We start from the raw sequence: 17,500 nt of genomic DNA on the forward strand, positions 1-17,500 counted from the left end.
TAAATGACTCCAGATGAGGTTAATCTGTGGGTCAAAACTGAAGACATAAACTTCTGTGTCAAATTTGAGCCCTCCTCCTGTCTGCCTGTGTGTGTGTGTGTGTGTCTGTGTGTGTGTGTGTGCGTGTGTGTGCATGTGTGTGCGTGGCTCTCACCCGTTGTGCGTGACCAGACACTGCCGCAGCCCCAGCTTCCTGAAGATGTCCACGGTGATGTCCATGGGCGTGTGGTCGGTGACCGTGAACGGGCTCAGTCCATGATGCCTCGGAGGCGCAGGGGGGGGCGGGGCGTCGGCGGCCTGGGAAGGAGCGTGCTCAGTGAACACCACCTGAGAGGCGCTGACCACGCCCTCCTGGCGCTTCCGGGCGTTGTCTGGTAGAAAAAAAAAAAAAAAAAAAAAAAAAGAGCAAAGAGGGGATTTTAAAATGGGTATTTTGATGGAGAACGAGCTGGAAAGACAACGCTGACGTTCTCTCTCATTTTAAGTGAACGTTTAAGTGACAGTTGGGTTCACTCGTTCACTTCGGTTTGTTCTCTCTTTCGGCTCCCGGAGGGGGGGGGGGGGGGGGGAAAATATCTTTCTGTTTAGCTGCTAAACGCTCCACTGAGATCACAACTAACTGTGTGCTTTGTTTTTTTTTGTGTTTTTTTTATAGCTTTTTGTCTGATAACAGCCGCTCGCTGGTGATACTGAAACGAAACCGGACATCTAAACAATGAGCTCCAACTCCCTATGAAGCTCGATACTTCATAGATACTGGTTATTATAATAACTGAATGAGAAGTAAAAAAAAAAATTGGGACATTTTGGGGAAAAACAAATGACAACATTCACAGTATAAAAAAAACAACAAATACAAACATTAAAAAGGGAATTTTCAACTTCCATAAAATACTGCATAATGCCATATTAAATATTTTACGCCTTTAGCTGATGATTTTTTTTTTTTAGTTTTTAGAACAATTCAGACCGATTGATATGAGCAGGTCTCTTCTGAGGACGAATCCGACGAGCCGCTGGGGACTCCTGAGAGACGACCACAGGGAAGCCGCTGTAGGTGAGTGCTCTCCACCAACGTCTGGTAACAAACAAACAAACAAGCAAACAATATACAGGATGGAATATGATTCAGTATCTGCAAAACAGGGCTGAGATGTCAAATGTCAAATTCCCTGATTTTCACTGACTTAAAAGTAGAAATTCTATGAAATGTAATGAATAAAAAACAGTCTGGCTGATCAGACAAAGCAAAACCAGCCACATTATGTTATTGCCATCAATTTTTTTTTTTTTTTTTTACAAGTTCGCAGGCAATTCCAATACAAAGAGTTGTTTTCGATCGATCAATAGTAGTTCGATCGACAAACACAACTCCATGATATTCCATATCTTGCCCCCCCCCCCAAAAAAAAATAAATAAATCATTAAATCCCTCAAACTTCCCATGTCTGGAATAGACTTCTTTGTTTGTTGGTTTTTTTTATAATTCCACGATAATCCAGAACCTCATCCAACCGCACGCCGACGTACCTCCACCTCCCCGACGGTCATGCCCTCCTGCGTGAGCAGCGCCAGCGCCGGGTCCGACCTCCTCGGCCTCATCACGTCCACCGCCAGGCTGCTGTGATCGAACTCCTCTTTGGGCTCCAGGAACGGGTATCCGTTGAGCCGGATGTGAGCCTGCGGAGCACCGCGGAGGGGAGTATGAGAAAGGTCGGCGGCGGCCGAACGGCGAAACCGAAACGGGCCCTCAAAGGGCGCGGAGAAAGGAAAAAAAAAAAAAAAAAGGGGGGGGCGTCGGAACGTTTCCTAAACGCTCACGGACTCCTCACCTCGTAAATCCCCTCTCTCCCGAAGGCATCTGCCACCCATTTGCTGGTCATGGTCGCGGCCATGAGGGGAACGATGTACTCCAGGCCGCCGGTCAGCTCGAACATGATGACGACCAGCGACACCGTCATGCGGGTCACTCCGCCTGAGGGGAGCGGAAAGGAGACGGGGTCAAAGGTCGGAGCGGGCCCCGCGCCAGACGGAGGCGTCTGGAGACGAGGCGCCGGCGAGCGCGAATCCAAACGCGGAGTCATGTCACCGGGCAGGAAGCAGCTGCGGGGACATTTTTTTGGTGGCAGATTTGGTCTTTTTTTTTTTTTTTTTTTTACCCGAAAAGTCTGCGACGTTTGTCGTCCTCCGTCTTTATGAGGACGTTTTGATCAACAAGTCTGAATCTAATTACGATCATCTTCTTCAGCTGCAGATACAAATAAAATCAATCAAATAAAACCAGAGGCTGCATTTTGAACTCGATGCCCCGGCGCTCTTGTCCGTCCTCCAAACGACAGGCGGAAGTCGGAGAGCTCCGCTACGAGCGTCTTGTGTTTATTTGCAATTTGGGATTAAAAGAAAAAAAACAAGTTGTGTGCGAGTTTCTCAATATTCAACAATCACTCTCGGAATCGTTCCCCGATGTTCGCGGTGGAACAATTCGCACATGTCTTTCAGCAAGAGAATTAAAACGAACAACTTATAATGTCCCCAATAACTGCTTGAACAGCAGCTGTGCGTCTGCCTGTTGTTTTAATGCCGGCCAGACTTCTCCGTCCTTCAGACCGCCAGCGGGTTTTTTGCTTCCTGTTTCTAGCTGGTAGGTTGTTGTGTTTTTTGTTTTTGTTTGTGCGAGCTCACATCAGATTTAAGGTTCACGTTTGATACCGAACTGCCGTTTCAGGTCCGGTTTCAAGCGCTTGCTTTTTGAAAACTTTTTTTTTTTTAAATTTGAGTTCTTTTTGCGTGGTAGCACCTGGAGTCGGCGAGGGACGACATTTCCTTCAGCGGCGTGCTTGTACGTGGATGAACGACAACGAAAGGAACTTGAACTGCGAATGACTACGCTGAAAAATGGCAGAAACTGCCGCACCGACAGAGCGATGTGCGATATTGCATTTAAAATAAGAACTCATTTAAATTCTGCCGTTGTTCTGCATTTTCGTCATAACCGCGCACCCATCCCGTTTCCTCATCCAAGAGTCGTACGTGCTATCTCCTCCCCCCCCTCAATAACTAAACTGAGACATAAAAAAATGACTTTTATGCTTAAAAGAATAATAAAATAATAATAATTAAAAAAAAAAAAAAGGTGGACAAGCATCCACGAGGAGGTAATCAAAGCAACGATCCGGGTACGATGTCCACCTCCATGCCCCGTGAAGGACGACAATAAAAACAACACGTTGTGGACTCAAGAGTTAAAGACACCGACGATACGCTGAGGAAATGCTTTGCTGCTCGCCTTCTTCTTCTTTTTTTTTTTTTTTTAAGAAATGAGGAGGAAATTAGAAACAGATTCACCAAGTAAACAGAATTTCATCTTCGGCTTTTTTTTTTTTTTTTTTTTTTTTAAATCAGATGAAATCTACTCGTTGCCAGAAGACATCTCTCAGCACGCTAATCACGAGAGCTATCGTCAAGGGGGGGGGGGGGGGGGGGGGGGGGGCGTTAACAAAAAGTTGCATCACTCGTTAAGACTTGTGGAATTTTCGACGGTGGAAAGCTCCGTTCGGGTCGACGTGTGTTGCAACGCTTTTCTGATATGGTGCACTTTTCAAACATTTCTAAAGGACTGCTGCAACCAAAGGCCTCAAATGCCAGGACCGACGGTCCCCCCCCCCCCCCCCCCAAAAAAAAACAAAAAAACAACTTTGTTTCAAGAGTGTTTGTATGTTGGAAGGAGAAAGACTCGAGCACGTAGCTCAAAATCAATTTTTCATAAAAATGACGGGAGGTAGTGACGTCTCAGACTTCCTGCTGAGCTCTATTGGCAGCAAATACTTTATGATATTCCAAAATATACCGCTACCGTGTTTTCTTCTATTGTATGGACTTTGTATTTTCTTTTTTTCCTCCCTCTATCTCTTAATACCTCACGTTTTAATTCCTATTTTAAATCAACGTAGCACTGTAGTTTTAACGTAGATTCCCTCTTTTGCCCCCCCCCCCCCTCCTCCTTCCCGTGTGCAAAATAAGCTACGAAACTCGCAATAAGTTTGTAAGTCTCAGGAATTGGGATTGGGTCCATAAAATAAATCAACTTGCATCACGGTTTGATAAGACGGGAGCCTGTACGGTCTCCCTCCATCGATCCACCCATCAGTCTGGGGATCAAACTGAGGAGGACAGACCAAAAATATTCTTCTCCTCCTCCCTCGCATCCAGCTGCATCCCGAGACATTCCCGACACGTCGTTTTAAATCTCTCCGGCATGTTTTTTTTTTTTTCCCTCCATCAGATCAGCACGTCCTATTCAAAGGTTCCCGGTTTCCCCGCAGCTCCCGGGTACACCCGAGCTCACCGCCGACCGCCTACTCGGGATCCTCGGCGGTATTCCCCTGTGGACGACGACCTGTTCCGCTCGCGGCGGAACCCGAAAACAAACGGCGAGAGTCGGCCGGCGCCTCACCCAAACAGGCGGCGGCCCCCACCATGGCGTACAGCCCCGGCGTGATGCAGTCCGCTCCCGGCGAGCACCAGCCTTTGAAGATGAACCAGTCGTGGTTGTAGTAGGCCAGCTGCTCCATGCCGACGCCCAGCAGTCTGCCGGCGATGGCTCCCACCGCCATGCTGGGGATGAAGAGGCCGGAGGGAACCTGGACGAGAGGAGGTCGGGAGGAAGGAGGAGACCAGATGGAGCTGAAAGCATTTCCGCGGGAGTTCGGCGAGTCGTTTTTGCCGTTTTGCTGACGGGTGACGGCGGAAGACCCCAGAACTGAAGAGTTAAGAGGCTGTGACCGAGTTTTAAAACACTCAATGTTTCTTTTCTTATGTTTTTTTTTTTTTTTTTTTTAAAAGATGTGAATTTCTGGGAAACTAACGGTGTCGTTTTTAACTCGGGGCTCCAAACTCGGAGTCAAATGTCAAATTCCCTGATTTAAACGGACTAAAAAGAGAAAACAGCCTGCCGTTGTGCCGAGAATAAAACCCGTGTCTGAATCCTGGTTGCAGAGTCAAAGAATTTATCTCACAATAACGGTGATCAGCTGATGAGCGACATTTTCCATTGATGTCAGTGACCACTAATCTTACCAAAAATACACAATAACTAGCGAACTAACGTTATGGCTACATACGTGGAAAATATGATAAAAAAATTAAACATGCAAACAAAATTCCCTGATATTCCAAGTCTCAAAAAGATTTTTTTTTTTTTTTTTTAAATTCCCTGACCAGTTGGAAGCCTGTTTACTTAGTCTGGATTGAGAAAAGTAGAAAAGAAGGCTCTCTTCTGCAGACAATAATCAACTTTTCATCATCCTCTCTGTGTTTCTTGTAATCTCGGCTTCTCTCTTAAAACTAGGTTCAACAAATTGCGTGTTGATTCAATGTGAAGTTTCTGTAACGGTGACGATTGCCTTGTCTGATCAATAATAATAACAATAATCATCTTTCTTCATCACCCGTCGCAGTCATTGTTTTTTTCCTAACGAATGACTCGACCCTCCAGTGAGCCACATGACATCGAGTCACGTCGCTGTGACTCAATTATGAAAAGGGGAAACATGAGTGACTGGAGGCGGGACGCGGGTTCACGTTAAAGACGGCCGCCCCGTTCGGGATTTTCAAAACGCTTCTATTGCGCCGCGGGGTTTTGTTTTCTTAACAAGAAAACAAAATGACCATCAGCCGGGAAAAGCTGAGCGACGACGAGCTCCAAAAGGACAGCAGAGGCGCTCCGAAAAGTGAGCCGGTAAAAAAAAGTGTTTCGCGGAAGGAGACGGTGACGAGTGCGTGCGGACCGACCTTCATGCCGAAGGTGATGACGGTGATGAGCATCTTGAAGATCAAAGCCAAGGCCAGCTGCCACAGAGCCGTGTAAAGGCCTTCCCCCGCCGGCCGGTCCGCCAGGCTGTTGCCCACGCTGGTTTCTGACGTGTTGGTCGGCTGCGGGTGCGGCAGGAGAGACAAGATTGACGGACATTATAGAAGGAGACAAGAAGGGCGGTTTCGTCTAAGGAGGGGAGCCGGAGTTGTTCTCCCGCCTGAGCGCCGCGTCGGCTCGGCCGTTCGGCGACGAGCCGCCCGGCTGACCTGTTTGTAGCCGCAGAGCTGAGAGGAGTCGAGCAGCGAGCAGTCGTTGAACAGCTCCGAGATGAGCTCGGCTCCGCTCATCCTGGTGTAGCTGTTGGGGAAGGCGATCAGGGCGGTCACCGCGGCGACCAACAGCACCTCCGTGACGGGGGTAGTGACCCAGACGGGTGGATTTACCTGGCGGACCCAAGGGGGGGGGGGGGGGGGGGGGGGGGACAACAACAACAACGGATTAACAGACTGCGTGTTTGTCCGATCGGCCGTTAGGACGCCCACCGCCGACATCTGCACTCACGTCTCCTGCACCAGGCGATGTTGGCCTTGATGAACAGCGCCCCCCAGAGGCCCCCGAAGATGCCCAGCAGGATGAAGGGGCCCAGCTCCACCAGGTGCCACGGGGCGTGAAACTCCACGTAGAACAGCACCAGGCGGCTGTTTCCGAACGGGTTGATGGAGCGCAGGGTGAAGGCGGCCACCAGAGCGGCGAAGAAGGAGCGCCACAGGGTCTTCAGGGGGAAATAATAACTCACCTGGCGGGAGAGAGACGGGGCAAAATGTCAAAAAAAAATAAAATCCAAATACTAACCGTAATTAATACCCACTCGTATGAAAAAAAAAAAAAAAAAGAGGCAAAATCTAAAAGTACTCAGAAGAATTCACAAACAAGCTGGACAATTAAAAAAAAAAAAAGGAGCAAAATTTAAGATTAGGATAATTGTTTTTATCATTAATCATTGTAAAATTCAGATAAAATAGCATATTGAAGTATGTGTTTTTATTTTTTTATTTTAAGTAATTGTAAAAAGTACAAATTGTCATTATATTATCTAGTAATTTAAATTAATTTTTTTTTTTTTAAAAAACCTCCTGTAATTCACAGTTCTTTTCTCATTTCTGATGTTTGTTGCCCTCTGAGGTGGTCTCCTCCAAAACACTCCCAAGGGTGTTTAGCCCGAAGACCAGAAAGGATTATAAAGCTACCGGGAGACATTTATCCGCCAATCTGTCGACGCAAACACTGTTTCACGGGTTTATTATGTCGCCGTTGAGGGCGTCAGCGAAGAAAAGAAAAAATCAAACAAAGGACCAGAAAGCAATTCAAAACCGATTGAGATTAGTTTTGTTATCTGCTAGAGATGAATAAACTGCCACTTCTAATGTTGTTCTGAAGCAGGAAAAGACACACACACAAAAAAAAAAACGCAAAGCTCGGCGATCCGTGCTCGAGCCGCTTCAGTGTAATTAAATCTCCGTACGTTATCGAGCGTAACTCGTCTCAGGATGTACGCCGATGCTGTCGGAGATTTCAGGCGAACGCAGGCGACAAATGCTCACCGGACAAATGATTGACAGCTGGCGAATAAATCCAACTCACCTCCTCGAGGCTGAACAGGACTCCTCCTATCGGAGCGCCGAAAGCCACCGACACTCCCACCGCTGCTGCTGCTGATAACACCTACACGCGAGATAAAAACACACAAAACGTGTTATTGTAATATGACCCCTGAGATTTAAAAAAAAAAAAAAAAAAAACATTTAGATCTGAAATGATAATACGAGATGGTGGGTTTCTTCATTGATGGTAAAAAAAAAAAATGATTTAAATGACTGTAGAAATGATTGTAATGCTTTTATTGTCTTTTTCTAATCTGTGCGCCAGTTTTATTTGTGCGATTTAATCAATAACAATGAAAGCAGCGCTGCCTGTTCCTCATTAGTGGATGTTCATTCACCAATAAGGAAGCGTTTACTTGTTCTTGGATACAGTGAACTTACTGGAAAACAGCGGTGTAAATATGAGAAGCAGTTCCCCGTGATGTTTTCGCCATAAACCGACAAGTCATTATTTCATGACTGATTGCTCTGTTAGGTATTTAATCCAATCATTTGATCTGATCTATTAAATGCTGGGAAATGGAGGGAAATTCCCAAAGTAAAGTCGTGAATTTGCATTTTTGTCGAAAAAAAAAAGACCAAAAAACCCTCAAAAGACCTTTTCCAATGACGTGAAAGTGAGGAGAGCTTTAAGCCGTAACAAGAAAATATTTGGCATTTTTTTTTCCAGAAAGTCGCCGTCTTTTGATCAAGTTACCGGCTGCTTGTTTTGCTTTACATGCAGTGATTGTAACTATGTGAGAAATACGTCAAATATAAGCCTTTTTTTCAGGATTTCTTTTCTTTCCCGACCCTAAAAAAAACAAAAAACAACACGGTTTACTTTCCACCGTTGAATATTTTTCTGGTTTGTGACCGTAAATTAGAAACAAACTGAAAACAACTGCCGAATTTGTAATGAGACAGAACCGGTAACGACGCGTCACGGGGCAGACCGCTTCAAGACGACCCGCGGCTTGAACTTGTGTTCAGCCGCTTCGTCTGGCGTTCTTTTCTATCTTTCCTGCCGAGTTGCCAAAAACCCGGATCCCTGAGACTGGCGCTGAAATCCCGTCGGTGCGTCTCGGAGGTTTACCTCTCTCCGCTTGGCCTCGTTCTTGCGGTACTTGGGGAACAGGTGACAGAGGATGTTGGCGCAGCAACAGGCCACGTGCACCAGAGGGCCCTCCTTCCCTAAACTGAGGCCGGAGGAGACGGCCAGCACCAGCGTGATGGTCTTGATGATCAGGGTCCACTTCCCCAGGTAGCCGCGGATGATGAACCCGCTCAGGATGGTTTTAATCTGAACGAGACGGAGAGGAGGAGGAGGAGGAAGAGGAGGAGGAGGAAGAGGAGGATTACTGCAGAGTGGAAGAGGATGTGCGTTTGTTCTCGCGTGTCCGTTTACGTCGGGGAGGCTCCGTTTGGACGTGCGAGAAAGCGTAAAAGCAAGAAATGAAGTTTGCGTTCGGGATGTTTATCTTCATCACGCAAAGCGTGTTAATCCGCGCGCGCGGGCCGGCTGACCGCCGTCTGACGTTCCAAAAAAACGTTCCAAGTTCCCTGAAACCGGGGAGGGCGTTCGCTCGAGAGGCGGGAGGGAGAGGGGGGGGGGGGGGGGGGATGTTTGTGGAGCAGGAAACGGTTCCGTTTGTGTGTTTAACGCCGAATACGACGAATCGAGTTTGGACGCGTTCGCGCTCGGTCGGGTTTTCCCGCTTGTATTTCACGAGCGTAAGCAACTCTTCAGCTTCTTCACTTCATTTCTGGGGGACAGAAATAAAGAGTGGAAAGAAACGGAGACAAAAAAAAAGACGTGAACACTGACAGCAGAAAGTTGGATGTAAATACGGGGTTCACACTTTCGAGTTAAATGTCAAATTCCCTGACTGAAAAGTCAAAATTTCATGAGCTATAATGAACAGAAAAACAGGTTGCTGTTGTGCTGAGTAGACAAAAAAACAGCCACATTGTTTTATTCCCATTAATTTGAAAGCTGTTTTCGGGTACAAAAAAACCATTCCACTGTTTAAACCTACTGCCCAACCAGGTCTGTACACCCTTACAAACACACTGAGCCTTGTGCGAAAGTTTTGTTCCCATAGGAACAGTAAAAGGCCACCATCCTTCCTACCGTTGCCGTGGCTACCAGAGGCTCCCTCTCCCGTATCTGACAGATCTATAAGTGGTTTTACAAACTTTACATTTTCTTTTCTGTCGTCAATTTTTTTTTTTTTTCACACAGTCTTTGAATTTATCATTTTGTGTTCAAAGCGCTCGAACGTCGAGAAAAGACACATCTTTACCGAAGTGATTGTAACTCGTCGACGAAGGGAAAGAGGATAAAATACACGAGAAATAACTACATGGAAAATATATTTATTTTTGATAAATGGCGACTAAAATTGAAACGGGCAAAAAAATAATCCCTGACTTGACCAAAAAAAATAAAAATAAAAAAAAAGATCAAATCCCCTGTCTGGGAAAGAGTTTGTAAAATTCCCGGAAATTCCCTGACCCGTGGGAATCGATGCCCTACGGGAGAGCGGAGGACGGGAGGATCCTTTTCAAAAATAAATAAGGCTGTTCAAACACTCCGCCAAGTAAAAAAACCAAAAAAAAACAACAACAACATCTCGTCACGCTGTAACTCAAAAGGCAATAAATAGAAAAACCCGCAGACAGAAATCCCCGTTCGGCCCGTGAGCGAACACGCGTGCGCCGGGGATTAAGAAAGGAAAGGGAGGCGTGAGAAAAAGACGGTCGAAAACTTTAAAACGTGTTCGATGTTGGATTGTTGCCTCACCTCCGGTATTCCTGAGCCGCATGCGTACGGAGCGAACGCCCTGACCAGCGTCACGGCCAAGAAGGCGAAGAGCAGAGCCCAGAATATGTACATCAGGTAGTTCACTATGTAGGCAAACGCACCCTGCAGGACGGACACACACACACACACACACACACACACACACACACACACACACACACACACACACACACACACACACACACACACACACACACACACACACACAAGGTTTCTCAATAATGATTACATTAAAAAAAAAAAAAACATGCAGAGGAAAGAAGAACATTTGGGGTTCTTTTGTCTCATGACAGCTTCCAGCCAGAAGATGGAACCAAAGCGCCATTAGGACCGTTGTTAGTGTGTGTTGTGTGCATGAAACTCCACTCATATGGTGCGAGGGAGCGGGACTGTACCATTATTTATAATTTGAAAAAAAAACAAAAAAAAAAAAAACAGTCCCGATCTGGCCTCGGAGCGAATGTGTTTTCCGTGACAGGCTTTGCAACTAAATGTCGAGTTTCGCGGCGACGTGAGCAGTTTTTCCGGCACTGAAGTCTCAAGTTTTTTTTTTTGCCGGACTCTCGTACCTCCGGAGTTCCCGTGATGAGCTCGGCCCAGGTCTTCCACTGCGGACAGCTGTCCCTCTCCTGGAACGTGGTCTCGTTGGACTTCCAGCAGCAGTGCTCGTGGTTGAACCAGAAGCCGACGAGACACACGCCGCCTTTCAGGTCCGTCAGCCAGTGGGCCGCGATGTCGATGCCGCCGGCGAGAGCACCTGGAGGAGGCGGAGGAGGAGATGGAGGAGGAGGAAGAGGAGCAGGAGCTCAGGACGAAGGCGACGAGGAGAAGCGTGTGTGGTGGAAGATATATTGAAGCTTTTTTTTTTTTTTTTTTTTTTTTATCTACTTAAGACAACTATATGACTCTTATCTACGTTCTGGGCGAGTTAACTTTCCAGCTTATCTGCCGGGGCTGTTAGCCGACATAATGAATATTGATTTTCCGTCTAGAACCCCCCCCCCCCCCCACCACCACCACCACCACCACCTGAGACTACTTTCAGCGCTACCCTCCTCGTGCTACTTTGTGGCTTCGCACCTGCCGTCCGTCACCACATGGGAATTAACTCCCAGCCGCCGACGCAGGCAGCGATGAAACAAAAGGAGAAGCGTGAACAGGAACAGGCGCTGCTGCCTTTGCGTGTCTAAGGAAGCCACGGAGGTCAATTTTATCTGCGGAGATTTGCATCGATTGCTAAATACCTTTCTCCGCCATGTGTAAAGACTCAAACCACAGTTATCAAATATGACTCATGTTTGAACAGTCGCACACCTCGTATAAACAACGCACCAGCGGAGAGCTGTGTTTTGTAATAACATTTCGACATATAATTTCCTATTTTTTTTTTTTTCGTGTCGGTTTTATCTGCTGCGGTGTCCTGGTGTCTTCCGCCTCATTAAAGCGCCCACATGAAATGACGTGAATCTGGTTTGTGGTGTCTAAAAAAAGGGAAAAAAAGAAGGTGTTTTTCCCCGAAACGCTGCCTCAGATCTCAGATTCAAAGCGGGCTTTTTCAAACTGCAACATACAGAAACAAATATTTACCCAGATCCCAGCTTAAAGCAGTAAGGGATGTGTGTGTGTGTGTGTGTGTGTGTGTGTGTGTGTGTGTGTGTGTGTGCGTGTGCGTGTGCGTGTGCGTGCGTTATACCCGTCTTGAGTCCCACCAGCAGCATGAGCAGCCATCCGGAGAAGGCATCGCTGACGCTGTGCAGCAGAGCCACCGTCGACTGTCGGCTCTTATTGGTGATCTGGATGGAAAGCAATAATAAGAGGGATGATATCAATCTGAGATATTTGACATGAAATACACTTTCAGTAATACTGATGTTGCTTCACAAATGCACAGAGTCACTTATTTGCCAACTTAAACACGGCACTCTCGGTCCAAAAACACCATTCGCGTGGACTTGTAACCAAATACACGTTTGTTTTTGGATGTATTTTCGACTTCCTTTTTCGATTTTTCTGCTGCTTTAACACCTAAATTTTACACCTCCACGCCCAAGAAATGCCGTCTTGCAAACGAGGCATGAAAGCCACACTTCAGAAGAACTGCGCCCGACCTCAATTCTCCACTTCCTCCGTGCGCGTAGAGCTACAAATATAATCCTTCCGCTCCGCGTGAAGAGCAGGACACCCTCCTCTGCGGAAAAGCAGGTCAAACACGGCGGTCGTCCTCCGCTGGCGCGACCGCGAGGTGGAGTTTAATATCTTCCGCCGTGTAAAGTTTAAAGCCCCGATCCTTCCCACGACAGGAAGCAGCTCTTTTTGGGTTGAATACCCGAGAAATCTTTTTTTTTGTTGTTGTTGTTGTTGTTGTTTTTTGAACGCGCTCCTTAAAAACCACGCCGTGCCTTCCCTCCGTACCTCTCGGTGCCTGTCGCGGTCCTTGCTCTTCTCTCTGACCCAGTCGATGGTGTTGAAGTCCTCGTAGGTGCCCACGCCGGGCAGCGGGTCCTCCAGCGGGTCCACCAGCTTACTGGGGCCGGTCCCGTTCATACCGGCTGCTCTGCCGCCGCCGCCGCTGTACTCCTTGTAGCCTCCTGGGAGAGAGACAGAGACAGAGAGAGAGAGAGAGAGACCGGGAGAGAGAACAATTTGAGACACACGACGCCACCGTCACACTCCAACATCAGCCTTTGCTGTATTGTCGAGTTTTAGAGTGAATCGGAGTTGTGTGTGTTGGTTTGTTTTTTTTTTGCGATCAGAGAAGGTCGTACCTCGCCAGAGTTTTAAAATACAAGAAAAGCACGCGGACTGCTTCCCTCACGGCGAGGTGTAACAGCTACTGCAGGGGTTTCCCACGCGTATATACTGCGTTTGTTTTGAACTATAACAGCAGTATGAAATCATTTCAACACGTGTTTACGAGTAGAATTACCGCCCGGCGGTCGTATGCCTCCGCTAACCGCTCAGGTTTTAGTGTACATGCAGCTCACGTAAATGTTTGTGCCACGTTTGCGGAGACGTTCCTGAGGTTTCCCGTTTATAGCTGGAAACCCGCGTGAATTCATACCGACCTTTGACCTTTCACTGCCAAAATCTTATCAGTTCATCTTTTGAGTTAAATTTAACATTTGCGAGAAATTGGAAGAGATTCCCTCCGGACGTTCCAGGGATATCGTGTTCCCGAGCAAGGGGCAATGTGATGGGACAGTGACCTTCGACCTCCAAAAAAAAATTGGTATCAAGTGAAGGTTTTCGCCAACTTTAAACAAATTCCCAAAAAGCGTTCAAAACGGATGAGAGGGTCACGAGGTCGCGATGACCTTGAACGTTGACCTTTCACTGCCAAACTATAAACTGTTTATCCTTGAGGTCAAGTGAACAATTGTGGAACATTTGAAGAAATTGCATCTGGGCGTTCCTGATCTATAATGTTCATGTGAATTTGTAGAATTGAGGTCAAAGCGACCTTTGCCCCCCAAAACCTTTCGCCTTGCATTTAAAGAAATGTCCTGAAGGTGTTCTTGAGATATCGCATTTACAAGAAGAGGACCGACATGAACCGGCAGAGAGGCATAAAAAAAAAAAGCCAACATCTCATCTAATAGGCAAATTCATGCTTGAAATAGTTCTTTCTTTTTTTATATAACATATGGATAATTTCAATTGATTTAAAGCCTGACAATTCAGTGTAAGTTGGTCCTGACATTATTCAAATCGAAAGGTTTACCTCCTTGGAGGGTGAATTTCAACACATCTAATCTAGAACAGATTTAGCTTTAAAAATGAATAGCAAATTGAAAATGCATCAATTTTAGTCTTCTAAACTGACATCTGACATGTTTTGCCGACTTCTTTTTTTTTTGGTGATTTATTTGAGCATAAAAGTAATAGTTTACACAGAATGAACCGCTTTACAAGAGGAAGTATTGTTCTTTAAAATTGGATTTGTCAACAGCAGCAACATGGATGCCTTCTTCTTTCAGATCCCATGTTTTATATATAAACTCATATATACACACACACACACACAGACAGGCCTTGAGAAAGTGCAAACAGTGGCAACCGCACGATTATTGCTGACTTTTGCTCCAGAGAGAGAAAAAAAAAAGAAAGAAAAGTAAACTGTGCACAAAGAGCAACAGAAAAACGTGCATTGTGGGCCCCCTGTCGTGATATTGACAACAATACTCTCAACAATACTGTATTGATTAGCGTCTGAGGCGAAGACACACCAAGCCCGAGCTCAACTTCATTTTTTTCTCAAGCGGGTCCAAAAACAAAAGAGCCCGAGTTACGTGGCAACATCGGAGCTGCAGCGAGCAGCAACCAATCAAACGCAGATTACAACTTAAACAGGAAACAACACAGGAAGTCGGGCCTGTTTTGATTTAAGATTAGTGCAGACGTATCATTTCGGGGGTAAAACCGAAATGGTGCCAGTCTGAGCTGGAATAAAAACTAAAAAAAAAAAGTCGTTTTCAATTCAAGTATTAATGGAAGGCACGCCGTAAAGCCCGCCGTCTGCGGGAACAGAAGTTGAACAGATGTTTTCTCAGCATCAACCAATTTTCGGAATATTTCATCTGACATTTTTAGAAACGTCTCGCTCAGTCGCAGCTTCTGTTGCAGTTCCAGAATAAAGCCGCTTTGAGGACGAGACCCTGAAGTGAAGTCACATTTTAAGATTTAATAACACACACACACACACGACCTGGAGGGGGGGGGGGGGAAACAACGTTAGCTGTACGAAAACGAGCCACACTTCCAACATGGCAGCGGGGAAAGCTGCTATGGTATAAAAACAAAAAGGAGCATTTACACACCTGACCTGACAAGTAAGACTGGTTTTAAATCTCCACGCTCACGCCAGGAACCTGCCCTGGGTTAAAGTGTGGTACGGCAGAAATTACAAAAGAAAGAGGAAGGAGAGGAGGGAAAGAAGTGAAATGAGACGAGGAAGAAGAAGAAACACGAAAAGGTGGGAAATGAAAGAAGAAAAGAAAAAAAAGGCGACAGAACCGGTTTATTTTTTTATCTTTATGCTACAAAACTCTCATGTTGCGCGACCGTCTGCGAGCAGGAGTCAGCTGATCCTAAAGAGGCCTATGATGTCACTAATCCCAGGTGTTGCGGTGTGAGACGGCGTGACGAACTACAATCAGGCTCTGTCTGCACTTTTTAAAAAAACACAGAACGGTTTCACTCAAACGGACGCAAAACGATTCGTTAGGTAACATTCGAGCCTGGATTCATTTGCCCCAAAACCGTGCCGGGAGAAGCTCCGCTGGTGTTTGACTTTCTGTCTGAGAGGCGCTGAAGTGTTGCTCGGATGCAAAAAAAAAAAAAAAAAAAAAAAAAAATCACTCAAGTCAGCATTCATTCTTTAAAATAGAGCTTTTGAGGCTCTTTTGAGAATCGCGACTGGGACAGGAAACGTCACAAAAACCGCCAGACTCGACTGTTCAGACCGCAAAAAACTGTGCGTAAAAGTGAACGGAAGCTTCCGGCCCTGAAAGATTAGCCCGATGCGGAAGCGCCTTCATTGTCTTAAGATGCGATACCAACGAGGGCCACTAGAGGTTGGCTCCAAAACGCCTCCCAACTCAACTTCTCTCATGAAGTTCTCAGTCCATAAAATTTCTCCAGGTGTTGTCACCTGAAGTCGCTCCTTCTTAGTACCTTTTTCTGGCGCTCCATCTGAAAATAATCCCGTCATTAATTATAAACTTTGCTTCAAAAAGCGCCCTCCACCCAAACTCACCCAAACGTAGTCGCTTCCTGCTCCAAACCGCTCGGGACTGGCAAGATGGCGCCGGCCAAATCCAGAAACGGACCCTCAAAACTACGGACATATAAACTAATGTGCTGATGTGGTTCAATCGGGTAGCGTCCGCTTTAAGGCGAGAATATAATCCTCCGTGTTCACTATTTACCGCAGCGCAATCACTTGTTCCTGGATCTCTTCCACGCCGAGACACTCGGGCCACATTTTTGTAGATTTTGAAGCGTTTTTGTCCCCGCCTGAGAAGGCACGACGAGTGCGACCGGCCTTTGCACCGTCTTCGTGGCAGCAGGAGCACGCAGTCAAGCGAAGCCTCGAGAACGTCCAATCGCGCGGAACCCAAACAAACTCCCGAGACGCAAAACACAAGGCCTTTTTTCCCCCCGACGCGAAGGGCGCGCGGGAACTAAAACACAAGAGCCGAATTTATGATGGAAAAGCTCATTGAAGGCAGCTTAAAGATACCAACAAAAAAAAAAAAAGCACACTGCCTCAGATTAACGGTGAAGGAGCTGAATATATACGAAACGCCCTCGCTGAACTCCACGATTCATAAAACTACAGGAAATACGCGACAAACACACACACACACACACACACACACACAGAGAGATTACCTTGTTTGATTTCATCATGTATTTCTTACCGTTGACCTCCGTGTGACATACGACGACCTACACAGCTGTTTAAACACACACACACACACACACACACACACACACACACACACACTAAAAAAAGTTGTGCGAGCTCAAGCAAGCACACAAACATTCAATCACATGACTCAAGGGCTCACCGGGTTGTAAACGGTCTTAATGATTAAACCCTCTTCGCGGCGGAGTTAAAGGTATCAGCAAAAACAAAACAAACAAACAAAAACACAGCAAAGCCGCATTCGACGGCGGGATTTAACACTCGGAATTTGAACGCACAAATGCGGACACGCACAAATAAAGGACCGCCGCAGGGGGAGCTGCAGGGAAGGCGTTGAAGAGGTACAACTCGCTGCTCAGGCACTTTTTGGTAAAAACTTACAAGGAGGCAAAAAGAACTGTCCCCCGAACTCACCGCTCGCGACCAGCTCCTCCTCGTCCAGCTGCTTCCTCCAGAACTCCCAGTCCATCTCTCAGTCACGACCCCCGCAAACTCAGCGTCACAGCTCCAACTGGAAATCCCCCCCCCCCCCCCCTCCTCTACCTCCTCCAGTAAATTGTCTCAGACAGATCAGCCCCCTCATTGGCTCGGGGAGCCGTGGAAGTGAGTCACGATTGGCTAATCTGTCTGGGAAGCTGAAATGTTTTTTGTGGTCTGGTTTTTTTTTGTTTTTTTTTTATAGGCTGTGATTGTTTATGAGTTCGAGCTGACTGCATAAAAAAAAAAAAAAAAAAAAAAAAGAGATCACGTGTTTATGAGGTCTTTCACCTCTTGAAATCCTGCAGGACCCC

At 46.5% G+C, this 17,500-nt stretch overlaps 1 protein-coding gene across 1 annotated transcript in view; it reads right to left on the minus strand.

The window, feature by feature from the left end:
• Positions 1 to 160: 160 nt before the first annotated feature.
• Positions 161 to 17,500, minus strand: part of clcn5b (chloride channel, voltage-sensitive 5b) — a 24,766-nt gene continuing 7,426 nt past the window's right edge. Inside the window, 15 exon segments of the mRNA XM_069158986.1 lie at positions 161 to 371; positions 971 to 1,078; positions 1,531 to 1,680; positions 1,833 to 1,975; positions 4,454 to 4,640; positions 5,791 to 5,931; positions 6,079 to 6,228; positions 6,230 to 6,255; positions 6,374 to 6,608; positions 7,454 to 7,534; positions 8,549 to 8,755; positions 10,259 to 10,381; positions 10,849 to 11,036; positions 11,973 to 12,072; positions 12,692 to 12,867. Of these exon segments, the coding sequence (XP_069015087.1) occupies positions 249 to 371; positions 971 to 1,078; positions 1,531 to 1,680; positions 1,833 to 1,975; positions 4,454 to 4,640; positions 5,791 to 5,931; positions 6,079 to 6,228; positions 6,230 to 6,255; positions 6,374 to 6,608; positions 7,454 to 7,534; positions 8,549 to 8,755; positions 10,259 to 10,381; positions 10,849 to 11,036; positions 11,973 to 12,072; positions 12,692 to 12,867 (2,138 nt within the window). The 3' untranslated portion in view covers positions 161 to 248.

The sequence above is a fragment of the Embiotoca jacksoni genome, unplaced genomic scaffold (assembly GCF_022577435.1).
Source record: "Embiotoca jacksoni isolate LCO1_2020_lvr unplaced genomic scaffold, fEmbJac1.0.p SCAF_24, whole genome shotgun sequence".
Lineage (NCBI taxonomy): Eukaryota > Metazoa > Chordata > Actinopteri > Embiotocidae > Embiotoca > Embiotoca jacksoni.